Source organism: Abramis brama, assembly GCF_963993115.1.
Source record: "Abramis brama genome assembly, chromosome: 9".
NCBI classification, from domain to species: Eukaryota; Metazoa; Chordata; class Actinopteri; order Cypriniformes; family Leuciscidae; genus Abramis; species Abramis brama.
The window spans coordinates 28,326,588-28,347,854 of NC_139971.1; the positions used below are offsets into that span (position 1 = coordinate 28,326,588).

At 37.6% G+C, this 21,267-nt stretch overlaps 1 protein-coding gene across 3 annotated transcripts in view; it reads left to right on the plus strand.

The window, feature by feature from the left end:
* elapor2a (endosome-lysosome associated apoptosis and autophagy regulator family member 2a) overlaps window positions 1–21,267 on the plus strand; it is a 34,856-nt gene that overhangs the window by 13,066 nt on the left and 523 nt on the right. The window contains exons 17-23 of one of the 3 annotated variants that reach the window (XR_014607719.1): window positions 2,336–2,432; window positions 2,599–2,700; window positions 3,381–3,507; window positions 5,139–5,317; window positions 5,414–5,588; window positions 16,768–16,920; window positions 20,837–20,948. Coding sequence is in view for 2 of the 3 variants with exons in the window: in XM_084124370.1 (XP_083980496.1) it covers window positions 2,336–2,432; window positions 2,599–2,700; window positions 3,381–3,507; window positions 5,139–5,317; window positions 5,414–5,588; window positions 16,768–16,920; window positions 20,837–20,869 (866 nt within the window). In the remaining variant the exon portion in view is untranslated. Of the gene's footprint in view, window positions 1–2,335; window positions 2,433–2,598; window positions 2,701–3,380; window positions 3,508–5,138; window positions 5,318–5,413; window positions 5,589–13,089; window positions 14,213–16,767; window positions 16,921–20,836; window positions 20,996–21,267 lie in introns of those variants that run through there. The other 2 variants (XM_084124370.1, XM_084124371.1) reach the window with 2 other exon arrangements.

A 21,267-nucleotide genomic window follows, 5' to 3' on the forward strand; every position in this document is an offset into this window, starting at 1 on the left:
AAGATGAAACTCCATTAACTGCATCTGTAATATGCTGCCAAGCATTTTTACCTAAAGCATGTAGCCTATTACCTAAAAAAATCCTTTTTTTTTAGGACCTGATACGCCACTATGTACGCTTGAAAATAAAATGTGGCGTTTTGAATGAACTTCTGATAATAAAACTTCAATTTCTGCATCTGAGAAATTTCTCTTCTTCATTCGCTTTTTTTTACGTTTACGAAGTATTTGTGAATCAGGAGAAGAATTTTCGGGAATGTCTCTTTACGCGCAAATCACTCACATATTTACTCGTATATTTACGAATGTTTCATGAATGAGACCCATTGTCAGTGCTGCTAACGTTAATGAGAAGACAACTAGGGGACTGTGTGGAAACTATATAACATCTTGATGCATTTATTTATTTATTTATTTATTTAATTTAGTCTTTACTATCTGAGTGCATTATACACCTGTGATTATGTTATGAAAGGATAATTATACAAAATTATTTTTATGTACATTTAAAAACGGGATAAAATACAGTGTTTTTCACACACTTTTGTGCATAAGTAATCATGTTACACTCCAACACTCCTGTCAGGAAACAAATTATATAATATTTTGTTTATATTTTTATGTAACTAAATAAATGGGAAAGTATTATATTATTTTATTACAAATATTTTGGTAACTATAATACAATATCTGAACTGGTTAGGTTTGTTGAGTGTCATGTTTGACTGCATGTTAGAAATATCAAAAAATTAAGATCTCATTGCCCTTCACAAACAAGGAACAGGGTACAAAAAGATAGCGAAGGCACTAAATGTTTCTAGAGACACCATTGGAAGCATAGTTCGCAAGTTCAAAGTTAAAGGAACAGTGGTTACACTACCTGGAAGGGGCAGAAAAAGGAAGATATCAATGGCTGCTACCAGATTTCTGAGAAGGCAGGTTCAGAAAAACCCACAAGTGACTGCAAAAGACTTGATGGCAACAGGCACTGAGGTTTCAGCTTGCAGCACCGTAAAGCTCATACTAAACGCATGCTAGAACTCCAAGACGTACACAAGTTACTGACCCAAAAGCACAAAAAAGTAAGCTCCAATTTGCTCAATATCATATAAATAAGCCACAGAAGGTTTGGGATTCTGTTCTGTGGAGCGATGAAATAAAACTTTTCAGCCCTATGGATCAGCGATATGTCTGAAGGAAGAAGAATGAAGCATATGCTGGAAAGAACACTCTGCCTACAGTTAAGTATGGTGGTGATCGGTGATGCTCTGGGGCTGCTTTACATCCTTTGGCACTGGATACCTGCAGTGTGTGGAAGGCAAGATGGATTAATTGAAGTATCAGGAAATCCTAGGAGAAAACATCATGCCATCAGTGAGGAAGCTGAAGCTTGGGTGTCACTGGACCTTCCAACAGGACAATGATTCCAAGCATACCTCTAATTCCACCAAGGCTTGGTTGCAGAAGAAGTCCTGGAAGATTTTTCAGTGAACGTCACATTCACCTGACTTGAACCCCATAGAAAATCTCTGGTGGGATTTGATTTGAAGGCGGTTGCAACACGCAAACCCAAGAATATTACTGAACTGAAGGCCATTGCTCATGAGGAATGGGCTAAGATTCCTCAGAAACGCTGCCAGAAGCTGGTGCCTGGTTATTCATCTCATTTGCAGCAGGTCATAACAACAAAAGGGTGTTCTACCAAGTATTAAAGATGCTTGCCATGAAGGGGTTGAATAATTTTGAGTCTGCAGAACTCATTAAAAGTTGCATTTTCAGTTGAATTTGGGGAAACGACTTGAAACATTTGTTGTGTTGAGCCATTTCAATTACTTTTGTTTGATTTGTTCATTGCAAACAGCTGAAAGTCTGTACATTATGCCAATAAACCTGATTTGCAATGGGGTTGAATACACCTTTTACAACTGTATGTTTTCAACCTTTCAGTGAAGGGTTATCAGCACCTAGATGGAATGCAGTATTTATATAAAAGCATTGTTATATGTTCTTTGTACGATTCAAAAGTGAATAAATTTTTTCACTAAAAGATCATAAAGTCCTGACACTTGGACAATTCTCTTTTCATAACCTATAATATTAGATAAGCACCAGCAAATAAAAATGGGTTTTAGATTTCTGTTGTTTTCGAATAATTCTACTTAGTGTTTTAATTCTCTAAAACTCAGCAAATCTAAAACAGGCCTTTTGTTTAGTGATAAATATGATTAATTACTCAAATGTAAGGTTGGTCCTACTAAGCACTCCCTGCTGTGCTGTCACCCACATGTGTCCTCTTAAAACTTAAGGTGTGTGTGTGTGTGTGTTTGTACCACAGGAGCCACAGTGGAGAAATCACTTAACGGAATAAACGCCAGACCAGAACTATTTCCATCTCCACCCAAGAGAATCCCAGATGTCCACTTATTCTATCGGTACCGGCAGTTACGTCATCAAACTTAAAGTGCTTCTTAAAGTTCCTCTCACAGATGGTTGTCTAGGGTTTTAGTTTTAGGGGTTTTGTAATAAGGTGTGTGGTTTGTTCTTTTCCCTCTATCATCCATTATGTGTTTAATGGTGTTTTTTTTATTATTTGTACAGATCTCCACAGGTCACAACGTCATGTAAGAAAGGCAGAAGTGCAGTGGTTTCACTGCGCTGTAACCTGGAGAGAACTACGAGTGGAGACATATCCATGCCCAGGTGTACACACAAAGACAAACACAAACACACACGCACACTGCTGTCAATTCAGTCTAAATTTGACACTGGGCAACTCCCATCATGACATATCAAATCACCTCACTACAGGTCCACTGACTTAAGTGTTTTGTTTTATTATTATTATTATTATTATTATTATTATTATTATTATTAAATTGCAAAGGTGTCACTTTTATAGTATTATAATTATTGTATTTTCTAGACTATATTAATATTATAGTAATCAAATTATTGTTATATATATATATATATATATATATATATATATATATATATATATATATATATATATATATATATATATATATATATATATATATATATATATAAAAAATATAATATACTCACACATTACAATAAAATTACTATAATACAAATTATGAAAATGCCTAACTTTATTCTATTATTCAATTATTCTATTCTTATTTTTAAGTCTTTGCATTATTGCAAAAATGCAATAAATACCAGGTGAAATGTTAATTTTAAAAGTAAACTTCCTTGGAGGGTCTTTTTAAAAAAATTTTTTTAAATTGATTTGTTTTGGCTTTTAGATCCGTAACCGTTGCTTTTAATTAACCTTTCGAGCCAAATTCTTTCTTCCACAGTGAGATAGAGCATACTAAGATGTGTTTAGTTGAACTTTTTCTGTCCTGTGTCAGTAAGTGTCCTGCTGGGACCTGTGACGGATGCTCGTTCTACTTCCTGTGGGAGAGCTCCAGTGCTTGTCCACGCTGCACTAAAGTCGACTACCACGCCATTGAAGGAGCCTGTAAGGGAGGAGTGCAGGTACTCTTTCATTAGTTCTATTATATATATTATTGACTGAAAAATGTGTTATAATAAATATGTGTGTATGCAGGCACCAAATGTCATTAAAAATGGGCTTAAGCAGGGAACTGCAATGTAATACATGGTTTAAATCAAATAGTAAGAGTAATAGTCTGATCCTCGCTGGTGTAAGTAGTAAAAGCTATTAAAATCAATCTACTGTTGTAAAGTTTTCTTTCATCGAAGCAGAGACCAGGAGACAGTTGGGATCGCGTTCAACGGAAGTTATTCTTTATTGAGAACTCCGCTGTACGTTGCTGTAGTACTTCCAACATGATCTAACTCTAATACAGTATGCATTGTAGTTATATACATTCCAAGGGGGAGGGATTACATAGAGGTGGAGACTCTGAACAAAGCATGCAAATGAAGTAGGAACACACCCTACTCTGAGAGCACTACCAGTCCAATTGAATCAGCATAACTATTCAAATGCTGATACTGGCCAGGAACTCCGGTTCCAAGGGCCATCCCAGAGCCATTAAAGACAAAAGGTGAAAGTCTCCCCTACAACTAATCCAATCAACCTAACGATTCAATGTCTAGGCTGAAAGGTGAGAATCTCAGTGATCTGACTCATTTAAAATACAATAGAGAAAACAGGACTGGCAGGAAAAGAGACTCTTGCTGGAGACTCAATAATCATCTGAAATCAGTCTACTAAACTTTATCAGTTTATATACTATTGCAGTGGAAAAACTAAATTAAACATTTAATCAATTTGTAATCCTACACTACTAAAGAAAAGCATCTGTCGTGACTTGTGCGACTATTGAATTTATCATCAGAAATGTATCTTGGGTAAATTTGTTTTCTCCAGAACTCCATGTGGATTATTCCTCACCTTAAGCCACCTAAACAAAAATTATAAACAAAAGCATGTGTGCAAGTGTGTTCACATATTTGTGACAGGTGCAGTTTGAGAGTCGAAGACTAGCTTGAATATGATGCTTTGAGTGACACAAATGACTTGCTCAGTTTTTTCCTTTTATATTTGTAACAAACAAAGTACATTGCTGTTCAAAAGTTTGGGGTCAGTAAGATATTTTTTGTTTTTGAAATAAATTAATACTTTTATTCAGCAAGGAGGCATTAAAAAGTCATTTATGTTACAAAAGATTTATATTTCAAATAAATGCTGTTTTCTCTATTCGTTTCAAGAATCCTAAAAACATAAGAAATATAAGACATTCTTCAACATAAGAAATGTTTCTTGAGCAGCAAATCAGCATATTAGAATGATTTCTGAAGGATCATGTGATACTGAAGACTGGAGTGATTGATGCTGAACATTCAGCTTTGCCATCACAGGAATAAATTACATTTTAAAAATATTTTAAAATGCAAAACCGTTATTATAAATTATAATCATATTTCACAATACTACTGTTTTTACTGCTTAAATAAATGCAGGCTTGGTGAGCATAAGCGACTCTTTAAAAAATTATTAAAAAATGTTAATGAAACTTGTGAACTTTTTTGCTTTTAGTTTTGGTAAGAAATATTTGTCATTTTTCTCAGTTCACTCTCCACTGACATCTGTGATTTAAATGACAATTTTGTATAAATTATGTGATTTTCATTCCAAGGACACGGTGTATATGTGGACTGAACCTCGGCTGTGTACTGGCGGACTGACTCTCCCGCTGAAGAGAACGTCTCCATGTGAGGTGATTGATATCTGGCTGAAGGTGGTCACTGGGCTTGGAGTGTTCTGTGCTGCTCTGCTTGTTTTATTGACCTGCTACTTTTGGAAGAAAAACAAAAAGTATGATTCCTGTGACTTTAAAGTTTTTGGAAACACAACATTTCTCTTTATTTATGCTAATATGGCTCATGCTTCTTTGTCATTGTGTTTTGATAGACTGGAGTATAAATATTCCAAACTCGTGATGACGGCCAATAAAGAGTGTGAATTGCCGGCAGTGGACAGTTGCGGCATTATTGAAGGAGAAGGGGAGGAGAATGAGGAAGAGGATGAAGTGGTTTATGCCAACAATACTTCTCTTTTGGCTAAGCTAAAAGCTATCACTACCAAGGTTAGCGAAACCACAGTAGGTGTAAATGCTTTTCTTAAAATGAGCTTCACAAGTTAGTAGGGCTGCACGATTTGGGGAAAAATTAATTGTAATTTTCTTTCCTTTCTGTTGAAAATTGCATTTAAGATATGATTTTAAAAAATCCAGATTTGCTGTGCTTATTTGTAAGGCCGCACAGTTTTTCTTTTGTATATCAATATGGCTATATAAGAATAAGAAATATAGCTGCAAGCAGCAGTTATCGGGGGCAAGCACAAAGAACACGATAAGTAATTTACATTTTAATCATTTAGCAGACTCTTTAATCCAAAGTGACTTACAAATGAGGAGAGCAATAGAAGCAGTTATGCCAACTGTAATGCCAAAATGGCTAGGAGTGTCAGACCAAATGCAACAACTGACAATTAAAAACGTATTGAGATGATTTGTCAAAATGGCTGAAAAAAATCAAATCCAGTCACTAGTAGTATGATTTAATGGTTTATCACTTTCGACCAATAAGTGGTGCTGTTACAAAATTGATGTGGTGTGGTCAGAGTTAAGTGTCAATAACACGTGCAAAGTTTTGTATAACAAAGCATTACAGAGATACAGCCTAGGAGTCATTTTGGCATAATGCTATCAATTTTAATAGTAATCTTTAATCAAAATCTGAAAAGTTAGTTCCTTTTCTGTTGAAGTCAGTTTGACGGCTTGGGTTGAAAACGCTTAACCACTCCCCTCAAACCGTTAGTCTGCTATGAGCAGAGATGGAGAGGAGCGCTAAAGTAAAACCCTGCCCTCTGTTCAATATTCCATTTCACTTGGAAATACGCCACAACACTGGAGAAAAGTCGTTTGCAACTTCCGGTTCACGGGGACTTTAAGATAGATTCGTTATTCATTACAATAGGTCAATTTAATCAAAAGTTATTCACGTTTTTAGAAATTTCATAATAGATTTTGACCATAGCACTTTATGACAAAATTTAAAATGGCCATTATGGGAAAACTGGGTATCGTTCGACTAGGCATGCTGCACCGAATCTAAAGAGTTTTGTGATTTTTGGCCAAAACTTTCAGTAGTTAAAAGCAAAATTGTAAATTTCATATCTCCTGACTACTAGGTGGCACTGTGCCAAAACTGTGCAGGTAACCTCAGGTCATGGTTGTCATAACACACACAAAGTTTGGTCAGAATACGCTGAAGCATTGCGGAGATATGTGACCCTGGACCACAAAACCAGTCTTATGTGTAATTTTTTTTAAAATTGAGATTTATACATCATCTGAAAGCTGAATACATAATCTCTCCATTGATGTATGGTTTGTTAGGATAGGACAATATTTGGCCGAGATACAACTATTTGAAAATCTGGAATCTGAGGGTACAGAAAAATCAAAATATTGAGAAAATCGCCTTTAAAGTTGTACATTTCTATTGGCGATAGTGCTGCATCCATTCACAAAAATAAATGTTTTATATATTTAAGGTGGGAAATTTACAAAATATCTTCATGGAACATGATCTTTACTTAATATCCTAATGATTTTTGGCATAAAAGAATAAAAAATAAAAATAATAATAATAATAATATTAGTAATAATTGTTATTACTAAAAAATATAAAAATATAAATGTGAATTCAACTGTAAAATATTTATTTTTTATTAAGACTGGAAACTCTTCATTTCTTCATTTTCAAACATTAAACCATCAAACTTTCATTTTGATGGAAAGTTGTTCATGTGGAGCTCAGAGATGCTGCAACTGTCACACTTAACTCTGAAACACGTAGCACATTAAATCACAGCCTTTGCAATTTGATAATCACACTGTCATCTCATGATTTTGGTTTTATTTAAAAAAAAATTGTGAAACCTTAGCAGTTAGCACGTATGCTAGCAATCTTTCCTTAGTTTCTAGTGTCACTCTGTCTCTTTATTACACAAAAATAGTAAAAAGAAAATAGCTAATTCTGAAACTTATACATTATCACCACTGAACTTCATAGTCGTACAGCTTTTTAAAAAAGGTGCAGTGTTACGTTTCTGTGCCACTAGCATCACCAAGCAGAACTGCAAAAATAATGACTTATTTATTTTGTTAGACCTTTCCTGTGGCTCGAACAGTAGTGCTTGCCACTAGCAAGGCCAAGGTCATGGGTTCAATTCCCAGGGAAAGCAAGAACCGATAAAATGCGGACCTTGAATGCTTTTTATAAAAGCGTCTGCCAAATGCATAAATGTATTTAGTGACCTCTACTGGTCATTCACAGAAGTGTTTTTGAAAATGCGCTTCAAGTTCTTAGTAATTCTCCCTTCCATGGACTGCAGTTTCTTCATAGCCTTTCAGTTGAAATGACCTCAGCTCAACCCTCCCTGTACTCCCGGTTTTTTTTTTTTCTTGCTTTGCTTTTTTTTTTGTCTTTCCCTCTAGCAGCGACTGCATTCAGAAATTTTAGCTGAGAGTTTGCTTGAGGGTGGGTGTGTATATGCCTTGATGTTTAACTCGGGGCAGTTGAAGGAGCCGCTGAGGGACTCATAGCAACATCTGTAAGATTAAAGACTGTTCAGCAGCATTCAGCTGCATTGGCATATGCGGTGTGTCACACTGTGTTCACAGCCAATTAGAAGGGAGTTTGAGAGAAAGAGAGTTGTATTCAAGCGTCATTCTTCAGAATTTTCATTGTCACTTAAAGTCTCAAGCGTTTTCTCCAGGAAGATGCCGTACGAGCTCCCGTGGGAACGTGCTCAGATTTCCTGCGGTATACGGAGTCAGTTTTGGTCCTGCAATTTTCAGGGAAGTTAATTAAGAGAATCCAAATTGAGAGGAATTAATCAATCATGTTCCTAGTGACTGGTTTGCTTTAGATAAACCCTGCTGAATAATAATTAGAAAATGCTGGTCTCCCAGCCTGAGGGGGGTTTTAGAGGGGGCAACCAGCTTAATCACCAGCTTGGCCAGTTTGAGAAAACAGCTTAAACCAGCTATATATAAAAAATAACAGTTAGTATCTGGGGCCAGTTTCACAAAGCTATTTTAGACCGGTCTATAGTGTGTGACAAGTCTAAAATTTGCTCATAGACTAGTCTAATGCAAGTTAGACTGTTTCACAAAAATAAAGACCATAATTAATTTAATTAATTTAATTTAGACCATAAAAAATTAGACACTTTACCCCCAGGCTTACTTAGGTCTAAGACTCTGTTACCTTGGCAACCAGCAGTAACAATCAGTTACATTACAAACAGCCAAAAGTAAAGGGAAAATGGCTCATAATTTAAACATTTCTTCTTGTTACTACATTCTCCGCTAAATTTCCTAAGTAAAATGTCCTTGTAACTGTTATACTCCTCCAACAAACACATATTTTCCACTGGGGTAAACTGCACTGAGTGGTTGAATGCGCTTACTCGATCCGCCATGTTTTTTTGTTTTGAAAAGTGTCTTATTTTACCCAGAATGCATTGCAGTGTAGACCTACTTAAGATAGTCAGAGTCTTAAGTGCTTTGTGCAACGGTCTGATTTAGATGTCTATCTGAAGTCTGACTATCTACTATATCTAAGCCATAGTCAAAGTCTATCTTTGTGAAACCGGCCCCTGGTGTGGCCAGCAGCTGCTTTAGGTTTAACAGAGGATCTCATCCTCATGGACTGAGCCAGATTTGCGTGCTCTTGCTGTGAATTGTTACCCCACTCATCCACCAAGGCACTTGCAAGTTCTCGCACACGTCTGAGGAGACATATGGTTACATGTGGTCTGGCACTGTAAGGACTATCAGCTGTCCGTCTCCCTGTTGCTCTGTCTTGCGCATCTTACATTAGACAATAGACACTGCAGTTTATTGCTTTGGCCACATCTGGAGTCCTCATGCCTCCTGCTGCAGGACTAGTTGGCATGTTCACACCGGGTGATCAGGCACCCTGGGCATCTTTCTTCTGGTGTTTTTCAGAGTCAGTTATTTAAGTTATTGGAACTGCGACATTAATTTTATTTCGCCTGTAAACTGTTAGTGTCTTACGGACTGTTCCACAGGTGGATGTGTAATAATTGTTTATGGTTCAGTGAACAAGCATGCAAAACTTTCCAATAATGATTTGTAAAGACTTACAAAATTATCTTAAACACAATATCCTCACAAAAAATGGGACGTTTCTCTTTTATGACACACGAACATTGTAAAAAATAATAATTCAAATACATTTGTGCGCTGAATTTGTTTTCAAAAAAACTTTTACTTAGGGTTGCTAAATTTTCGCCATTATTTTTAAAGTCCGCGTGAACCGGAAGTTGCAAACGACTTTTCTCCAGTGTTGTGACATATTTCCCAGTGAAAAGGAATATTGAACAGAGGGCAGGGTTTTACACTAGCGCTCCTCCTCTCCATCTCTCACTCATAGCAGACTAACGGTTTGAGGGGAGTGGTTAAGCGTTTCCCAACCCAAGCCGTCAAACCTACATCATCAAAAGGAACGCCATTCCAGACCGGAAGTAACTTTTCAGACTTTGATTAAAGATTACGACGACAAACAATTTTTTTTCTGTGTATTAACTTGCACGGATACATTTTTCACCACAAGACTAGTAATATGCGCTAACAAAGTAAATAGGGTCAGTTTTGATTTCAGTTGGACTTTAAAACCCAAAGTGCCCAGCTTTGCAATTTTTCAGTGTTTTCCCAAATTATCCCCCAGTGCAAATTTTGTCTGACAAAAAAAAAAAAAAAATGAATATAATAAAAAAGTTGCCAGCCACCGCCATCGTTTTTGATAATTTTTACCAAATTGTCATGGCTCCCATAATATTTTCTTGTTTGAATGTCTGAACATGCAATATACAGTGAGGAAAATAAGTATTTGAACACCCTGCTATTTTGCAAGTTCTCCCACTTGGAAATCATGGAGGGGTCTGAAATTGTCATCGTAGGTGCATGTCCACTGTGAGAGACATAATCTAAAAAAAACAAACAAGAAATCACAATATATGATTTAACTATTTGTTTGTATGATACAGCTGCAAATAAGTATTTGAACACCTGTCTATCAGCTAGAATTCTGACCCTCAAAGACCTGTTAGTCTGCCTTTAAAATGTCCACCTCCACTCCATTTATTATCCTAAATTAGATGCACCTGTTTGAGGTCGTTAGCTGCATAAAGACACCTGTCCACCCATACAATCAGTAAGAATCCAGCTACTAACATGGCCAAGACCAAAGAGCTGTCCAAAGACACTAGAGACAAAATTGTACACCTCCACAAGGCTGGAAAGGGCTACGGGGAAATTGCCAAGCAGCTTGGTGAAAAAAGGTCCACTGTTGGAGCAATCATTAGAAAATGGAAGAAGCTAAACATGACATCTCACCTCGTGGGGTCTCAATGATCCTAAGAAAGGTGAGAAATCAGCCCAGAACTACACGGGAGGAGCTGGTCAATGACCTGAAAAGAGCTGGGACCACCGTTTCCAAGGTTACTGTTGGTAATACACTAAGACGTCATGGTTTGAAATCATGCATGGCATGGAAGGTTCCCCTGCTTAAACCAGCACATGTCAAGGCCCGTCTTAAGTTTGCCAATGACCATTTGGATGATCCAGAGGAGTCATGGGAGAAAGTCATGTGGTCAGATGAGACCAAAATCCCAAATACCATCCCAAGAACACCATCCCTACTGTGAAGCATGGGGGTGGTAGCATCATGCTTTGGGGGTGTTTTTCTGCACATGGGACAGGGCGACTGCACTGTATTAAGGAGAGGATGACCGGGGCCATGTATTGCGAGATTTTGGGGAACAACCTCCTTCCCTCAGTTAGAGCATTGAAGATGGGTCGAGGCTGGGTCTTCCAACATGACAATGACCCGAAACACACAGCCAGGATAACCAAGGAGTGGCTCTGTAAGAAGCATATCAAGGTTCTGGTGTGGCCTAGCCAGTCTCCAGACCTAAACCCAATAGAGAATTTTTGGAGGGAGCTCAAACTCCGTGTTTCTCAGCGACAGCCCAGAAACCTGACTGATCTAGAGAAGATCTGTGTGGAGGAGTGGGCCAAAATCCCTCCTGCAGTGTGTGCAAACCTGGTGAAAAACTACAGGAAACGTTTGACCTCTGTAATTGCAAACAAAGGCTACTGTACCAAATATTAACATTGATTTTCTCAGGTGTTCAAATACTTATTTGCAGCTGTATCATACAAATAAATAGTTAAAAAAAATCATACATTGTGATTTCTGGATTTTTTTTTTTAAGATCATGTCTCTCACAGTGGACATGCACCTACGATGACAATTTCAGACCCCTCCATGATTTCCAAGTGGGAGAACTTGCAAAATAGCAGGGTGTTCAAATACTTATTTTCCTCACTGTATAAAAGAGAAGACCCTCTGCTTTAGCTTCATGCTTTTATCAACACGTTAATGTGGGTAAGTTTCATTAAAAAAAGCAACATTTTAAGCAAAAAGCTGAGAAAATCATGTTTTTGTAAAACACTACATCTGGATCGGATTCAGAACGATGATCAAAAATTAGATAGAGTCCATCAACACCACTAATGCCTGCACAGTCCTATAGCTCTTCCTGGGTCAACATTTCATTCAGTAATATTCTAGGCAGTTTTGATTAATGTTGATGATCACGTTTTTTCACATTTGCATAATTTGCATGATTACACATAAGATGGCTTGTTTCTGCATCAAGTTTTTTTGATCCGGAGATTCAGTACTCTTTCACAAGATGTCATAGCTCCCCCTAACGTATAACAGTGGAAAGCTGGAAATTTCAGTCAATGGCGGGGAAGCATTTTTTCACACACGGCAGAAATGTTCGTCAATGGTGGGGGAAAGTGTTAAAGTGAATATATTTGGTAGTGAAATCGTTTCGAATTAAAGTTATTATGATGTGGTTTTAAATTCAAAGAGATTATTTTTTTGTTAAATGTTCACATGAGTAATTGAGAGTAAGACCAGGAATGTGTATTCATAAAGTAAAAAGGGTCAATTTTGATATAACGTTTGTTGACTCGTGCCACAGAAGTTAGCATGTTGCTAAGCTAACAACACAATAATAAATAGGCTTTAAAAAAAAAGAAAAACATATATGCCAAAAACAAAATGTCTTAAAGGCAGAATAATGTTGCTGGCTACCTTTTAAAGCATCCTTTGCATAGGGAGCGTGCCTATGATGCATTAACATACTTTCTATGTAGGCAACTAAGGTTTTGTGACCAGGCTTCTGTGTTTCTTTAGCGTTCCTGAAATCCATACCGAGGCAGTTGCAGGTCATTTGTCTTTCTGTTTAACAGGCCTAGCTTGCCGCAACTCGCTGTTTGATTTGCACACTGGTTGTCCTAGCAACGTGCAGTGTCCGTGGACAGTCCTTGGCCTTCGCAGGGCAGGCTTTTCAAAGGGAGGCGACCTTGACGAGGAGGGCGATTCTGCACTCTGTTTGTGTACATTTGTCGCGCCTGCGTTCAGTGATTTGTTCCCGTTTTGGCTGCGTTATCAAAACCGTGTTTCTGTTTCTAGGGCAACAAGAGCGACGAAGCCGTCCAACTGAAATTCTCCAATACAGAGAAGTCTGTGTGGGGATAGAGGAAGAGTGAAGAGGGGTAACGAAAAGAAAGGGATGAATTGAAGTTCCTTTCTCTTCGATATCACACGCAGTGGCCTTTAAAAAAAAGGAATATAGGGTTAAACAAGCCTGCGACCCCTCAGGAACTCGGACGGACATGCTCATTGAATATTTCTGTCAAGATGTGTCACTATGCAGTTGTGTATGTGTGTGTTTTCCTATTGTAAATGTGTACCAATCTCCTCCCTCTCCAGTCCAGAAGCTTTTTGGAGCGTCAGCCACGACTTTACATGAGTCTTGCTTGTCAGAGCGAATGTAGCCAAGGGTCAGGGTGAACACACAAATACACTCAGACGTTAAGCTTCACTGACAGGCGCTTCCAATCCCAGCTAAACAGCATTGGAAAGCCATGTAAAGTGTGTTTGTGTTCAAGTATGGCCAAAATAGCCTTCTTTTTTTTACTTAAGTAACCTATTTGACTGTGATGGTGACATTCCAAATGAAATATGACATGAATAAAGTCTATGAATAAAGAGATTACAGCAAAGCAGGAGTCATTTTTGTACAGCTATTTTTATGATTTTTTGGGTTTGTTTACATACCCCTGCGTCATTCTACTTGGCTTACAGTATTAAGACAAACACAGGAGATTAAGGAGAAACGGTATTCCTTCAGAACAGCGACGGCAGACTGAGGTGATGAAACTTTCGCTAGATTTGCCATCTAATTAAAGAACTTAATGAACTGCCGGTGGGGTTTTATTCATGAAATTTTAAGACCCATCGACTTGAAATCTGGGTAAATTATCTGTTGAGTGCCATATTGATTCTGAATGAGGTGTAAACCTACAGTTACTGTGCCGCTGGGATTTAGTTGTTTTGTTTGGTCCACTGTTACTCTGAAGTGTTAGATGTTGGCAATATTATTCACTTGACATTCACACTTTTTTTTTTCTTTTTTTTTTCTCTCATTTTGTGTGCATGTTTACCAGGAAATAAACCTATAACTGTGTCCAACTGATGTCAGTTATTGATATGTATTTTTTTATATCCTGTATAATAAATTGTTTGCACTCTCAAATGTGTTGAATTTAAGCACAAAAAGCACCAACAACTCCAATATTTTGAAAGTATGATGGATTTGTTCAGAATTTTTTTTATAACCCTAAACATCAGTGAGATCAGCACTATTATTTTAGTATTATTCATATACTGTTATAGTATAATTCATATTTCAAATGGGCTTTTATTTATATATCTTTAGTTTTTATTCTAATTTTAATTTTATATTCTCTTTGTTTTATATATTATATTTATATTAAATAAAATGAGTTATTTTAACATTTCTATTTAGCTTAGTTTTATTCAGCTCAATGGCTGAATTGAACTTTACAGTTCTTTTTAGAGCTGCTTTACAGCAGAATTGAATTCTGTTTGCATTATTTAATCGTTATTTTCCTGTTTATCACTGCAAAACTGCTTTGAAACAATCTGTATCGTATAAAGCTATATATTAATAAAGCTGACTTTACTTGACTTAATTTTAGTGCTTCAACTTATTTCCTGTGTTCTCAACTAGGGTTTTTGTATGTTTGAATATTTTGTAATCCAATACGTTTCAATGATTTATACATGCACAAGTTTTATATTGTGATGTCATGGCTGATTATAGATTACATCATTTGCAGTGCTTCATGGGACATGTAGTTCATGGCAAGTTTTGCATGGTTATGCCTTGTTTGATTTATTTTATTTATTTTTAAAATAAATATAGTTTTCTTCCAATCAAATGCTGTAATATTGTGAATTTGGTTGTCTTTGAAGTTTCTTATTTTGGAAATGAATGAACAACACAGCAAGGAGGATGAAAAGGACAAAGACAAAAAAAATGCCATACGTTTTTTCTTTTTTTTTCTTCCAAGTTGGGTTGCTTTTGGGTGGATTAATTATTTAAAAAATAAATGAAAAATATGCTACAGCAAGGTAGTTGATAAAATGAGCAGACAAGCAAAATAACAAAGAATTTGGTCCTTGCTGTATGTTTTGTGCACTCTTTTCATTGTCTTCTAAAGTCTTCATTTGTCATTGCAATATTGCATTTTATATCCATTTAAATTAAAATCTTTAAATCTTTTCCTCACACGAAGCACATTACAGTATTTATTTTTTGTTTGTTTCTGAATGTGCTCAATATGAATATGACAAGCTGAGTAAAGATTCTTCTCTAAAGATTCTGGGCCCTATTTTAACGATCTGAAACGCAAGTATCAAACGCGAAACGCAAGTAACTTTGTGGGCGGATATCGGGTGCTGTTGCTATTATACCGGCGGGATAAATGACTCTTGCGCCTGACGCAAATCTAAAATGGGTTGGTCTGAAGTAGCTTCATTACTCATAGGTGTGGTTTGGGCGTAATGTGAAATAAACCAGTCAGAGCGACATCTCACATTCCCTTTAAAAGCAGGCGCGCTTGTTCCATGGCGGATTGCTATTATAACGGCGGATTTGCCAGGCGCACGCCAGGAGCGGTTCACAGCCGAGGAGACCGACGTTCTCATCATGGCCGTAAAAGACAGAGAAGTGACATTGGGGATGGGAGAAACCCACCCAAAATCGCTTCAGTTAAACAGGCGTATAATAATTTGGGTAAATGTGACACCACAATGATTTTCCCTCGTAATATTTTTCCTTGTAATTATGTATGGTTTGCAAAAATGGCAACTGCTGCGTCTGTGTAGATGAGAAGCAAAGTGTATGCGCATTGTGCACACGCTACATTATGACCAAGCATGCGCCCTTAAAATAGCATCTGAACGCACCACTGACTTTAGACTAGGTTTTTCCTGGTCAGTGGCGGAATTGTTTTCTGAAACTGCAAAATAGCACCAGGGAACGTTTGCGCCGGAACACGCCTCTTTTCGCTGAACCGCCCCCGGGAGCGCAAGTTCATTCCCGAATTTACCTACGTGCGTCTGTGGAGGGAAAAGTCCCCTGTGCAAAATAGGAATGATACATGCGTCGGTGTACAAAGTCAATTGCGCTGGGTGCAAGATAGGGCCCTGTGTTCATATCATCATGACAGTGATTCAGTATTTTTTGGGTGAACTATCGCTTAAAGTAACGCTTTGTACGTTCCTCATTAGTTCTCTCACTGTATCCGAATGTCACATCTCACTTTCTTTTATTCTGACTCTCCCTCATTCCTGTGATTCGTCGTCTCCCAGGGCTTCAGAAATATTGTGTTGTAGGTGGAAGAGTTTCTGTCTAACCTGGAAAAGTGCAGCGGTTCTGATATCTCCCATAAAAGCCTTGACTCTGTGCCACAGCCATTAGAATTCCACAGAGGACAGAAGAAGGGTGATGTGTACAATTCACCAAAAAAACCCTCACTATCTCTATCCCTCAGCCATCACTTTACCTCCCGTTCTCACGCTCTCATTCATGCCGTTCTCTCTCTTTCTCTCACCTGTCCTCTCTCTCCTCAGGCGAACTTATGTGCCTGATAAAAGGAAGGGTTTTCAAAGGCTTCAGCACTTCAGCACTTCCGATGTATTATTCTGGCCAGAAAATCCCTGGCAAAAATTGCATTCCATTTTCCCTACTCATAATCTCTTCTGCTTCATCCTCTTTAGAAAGCCAGAAGCCAGCTGATTGGATGTCAGCAGAATAATTTAGTAGAAGAGAGAACACACGGGGACGTTTTTTTTTTTTGTCAGCGAGGAAATTCTCGTCTTTGTGAGACATCTGAATCCATCACAGTCACTGAGACAGAAAGTGTTGAGAAGGTATGTCAATGTGTGTTTGTGCATGTCTGAAGTGTGATAAAGATTTACTGTCATCCCACAACCCCAAAATGAGGAAGAACAAAGACAATTTATCATTTAGTTGATTTATTGTGATGTCATAATGTCATTTTTTTTATTGCACACTGCACCGTGGGTACTGTTCTATTGCTTTGTGTTCAAACCTAAAAGTTCAGTGCCTTCCTGAAGTACGTTATACCTCTTTTACAGATCTGAAGGAGATTTTTTAGTGAGTTTTTTAACCCTTACATACAACTTTGAAATCACCCCAAATTGTTCTTGATACATCCAATGAACATGCCGTTTCAGAAAAACAGTTTGAAAAAAGTATATGGGATTGACAAATGTACTGTTTTTACTAACCAATTTGACTCTAAATTAACCTCTACATACAACAGAAAACAAAACCAATCCCATTCTCAAACTCTCAGGCCCGCGTGGAAGCAGTTCCGTGGATTTTCACAGAATTGGAACGCCTGTCCTTCATAAAGTAATACACACTCCTCCTGTGTTCATTCAATAAATATTTTGGCTAATTTGATGATACTTTCAGCTTCCGATAAGACAGAATACCTAATACAGCTTTGTTTAACAGAATTATGCAAAATGTACAGAAAATATGGGGAAAAAATGTGCAGATACCATTTGGACCTGGCCTTGAGTCTTGCCTATAACCTTAGTGACAAATAACCATAGTAAACATCAAGATTTGTTTGTATTATGTATGTATTATTTGGATTTAGTTTTTATTCTAAATATATTCTATAGAAAATATTTTCGCAACTACTCCCCACAATTTCCTCCTCTGTCCAGACACTGAAAGGGATTGTTCACTCAAAACAGTCATCATGTTCTCATCCTCATGACTTTCTTTATTCTGCAAAACACAAAATAAGCTAATTTAAAGAGTGTTTCAAAAATATTTTCTTGTGTTTCACAGAAGAAAGATAGTCATACAGGAGTAAATGATGACAGAATTTTCATTTTTGGGTGAACTATCCCTTTAACAGGCGTTTTGTAGCTCTCTGATCACATGCTACACCCTTCGCTAGTAACTGATTGTAGTTCTGCTCACACATCAATTGAACTTGCTCTTAAAATTCAGATGTGACTCCTGTAAGAGTCAAGTAGTCAATTTGGTTGCCTAACCTGATTTAACCAAGTGCAACATGTTCCTGGATCAACATTAAAATCAACCAATCAGATTTGAAGGACAAGTTTACAGTTTATGTAAAGTTTAGGCTTATAGTAAGGGTTTGATGTCTTGTTCACCTCTGATTTTGGGGATAACTTAGGGGTAGGGTTAGGTTTAGGGGTAGGGAAATGGTAAAATGGTTATTTTGACAGGAATGTCAAAATATGTTGACCCAGGAATGCGTCTAACTCGACTGGTTATAGGTTGTCTGTTTCTTTCACAACCAAACTGTTTATAAACCTCACCAAACAGGACTGACAAGCGTATTCTGCTGTGGTGTGTGAAGATTTTGTCAAACATGAACATTTATGTTAAAGTTTTCTTTAAACTTTTCCACGCAGTGACTCGTTTAGACACAGCTGGCTGATTCTGCAGTAAGACTCTCGATCTCCGCTCTGACTTGAATGAAACTGCTGCAGTGGGTGAGGGAGGCTCTCTCTCGATTTGTGTTTATGCGCAGACTGCAGTCTCGCCTCCCTTCTAAACCATATCTAAGCTACTCAGATGAAACCGCACATTTGACTTTTTCCCTCTTCTCTCAAAAACATTCTTAAAGAGACTAAGGCTGGAATGAGGACCCCTAGCAACTTAACGTGTGGAAAGAGGATGTGTGCAGATTTTGGGGTGGTGTTGCCTCGGCACAAAAGCACAGAGTTGCTGAGTATCATGCTGGAGTTTATGGGGCAGCAAACTGCTTTACATAACTCCATGATGTTTTTCTCCCTACATTCACTTACTTGTTAACTTTCTTTGTTTGTTTTGTAGGAGCAAAGTATTGTAAGAATTTATACTGTAGATCTTGCCTGTGTAAAAGTGACCACCACAGTACTGGTTTCCAGGGTGTTGCTATGCATTTGCTAAGGAGTTCTAAGTGGTTTTTAGCATGTTACTTACTATGCAGGTTCTAGGGTGTTATGGGTGGTTTTTAGAATGTCATTGTGCTAGGATGTTGTAGGTGGTTTCCAGGGTGTTGCTATGCGGTTGCTAATGTGTTCTAAGTGTTGTTGTTTTTAGCATGTTACTTACTATGCAGGTTCTAGGGTTTTCTGAGTGGTTTTTAGAATGTCATTGTGCTAGGGTGTTGCTAGGATGTTGTAGCTGGTTTCCAGGGTGTTGCTATGCAGTTGCTTAGGTGTTCTAAGTGGTTTTTAGCATGTCACTTACTATGCAGATTTTTAGAATGTTCTGGGTGGTTTATAAAATGTAATTGTGCTAGGGTGTTGTAGGTGGTTTCCAGGGTGTTGCTATGCAGTTGCTAAGGTGTTCTAAGTGGTTTTTAGCATGTTGTTAAACAGTTGCTTTACTGCGTGCTTAACTCATGTTACTGGGCAGATGCAAGGGTGTTCTGAGTGGTTTTTATCATTACTCTGCAGTTGCTAGGATATTTTGATCAGTTTCCAGGACATTGCTATGCAGTTGCTACGGTGGTCTGAGAGTTGTTTACCATGTTACTAGGGTGTTTTGGCTGGTTTCCAAGGCTTTGCTGTCTGGGTAGTCCATATCTATTCTGATCCATATAGATATAGCTTTAATTCCTACTTCAATGCTAGTCCAATGGATGTTTACAAGACTTAATAATTTGTCAGGCACAAATTATTGATTTTAATTACATAACGTCATTTACTTAGGATTAGGTTTGTTGAAATTCCTAACCCTACTTTTCAGCAGTATTAATCACTAATTAGTGAGTGAAAAGGGGAAAAACTGAGGAGTGAGGAATATGGGTTTGGCTGCATTTTGATTGTATGTGTGTTGAAAGACTAAATCTGTCATCGATTGGCTGTTTTTCTGTTATCTGATTTTATCGCTCCTGCTGTGCATGTTCACCTCGTGGTACTGTTAACTGACACACAAATGATTTCCTTTGCTGCCATACTGATGAATTATGAATGTTGAGAGCTAAGCATTTCTAGGTCACTGTTACATATTTGTTTACTATATGTCTTCATGATGGGCCAAGAATGGATGATCCTTAAATTACATGATACAGTTTGACACTTGCATTAGGTAACGTGATATTTTACAGAATCCCTTGAGGCCAAGCGATGGCCGCGAGCTAAAAACATTAAAACTTTTAACATTTTAGTGCTCCACAAATCGTCAGCTTGTCGAAGAACCCGAGCGTCCCTCTTTCTTCCAAACGAACCAACAGAAAAACATAGAAATGTATAAAACTTCTGAAATGTAAAAAAAGATGTCTGTAAAAAAAATGGCCCAGTTCCCTCTCACCAAAAGGCTCTGAGGAACCTCTCATATTAAAACTATAGGACAAATGATAAGGCACAACAAGCCGATATCGAACAACAGAATACATTTTACATTCACTGCATCACAAAGCATTTCCCACGTCAGAAACGTAACCGATAATCTATTTTTCCACTTAAATGGTGCCGGTGCCAGAGTTGGGTTAGCAACATAATAATAGGTCATAATTGAGCAGCAAATTAGCATATTGGAATGATTTCTGAAGGATCATGTGGCACTGAAGACTGGAGTAATGATGCTGAAAATTCAGATTTGCCAGTGCAGAAATAAATTACATTCAAAACAGTTCTTTTAAATTATAATAATTTCAAATTATTGCTGTTTTTACTGTATTTTTGATCAAATATGTATATTTTCAAATATATCACAGTTTATGTTTTTGTGGTTTTGAATACAGTTTTTGGAGAGGACATTAACCTATTGTTTGCCCTTGGACAGTACTGTTTCCTGGTTTGTAACAAGCCGGTTTAAGGGGCTTTTCTTTAGCAAATCAACTTTTATCCAATCGAAAAGTGCAGGACGGCAACAGCACCATGATGGCAGAAAAGAGGTAAGTGTCAACTTTGTAAGATTCACTTTACCTCACACGCTCATGTTCCAGACTTCGCATCCCTGAAGGCTACTCGTCACAGGCAGTGTAAACATATATAAGGAGACTGCATATCTGTGCTGCAACATAAACATGCATCACAGCCATCTCAGCGTAATGCTTATGAGATGCAGTTAATGTAATATGTTTTCAGATGTCATGACACTTTACTAAAATGGTGTTGTAACCTCTGGTATCAAGCCACTGCCTGTAATGAGACGACGTGAAGTTTGAGGCGGGAGCGCTCACTCAATGGTTTTCCTGCTCTGGACCTCATGAC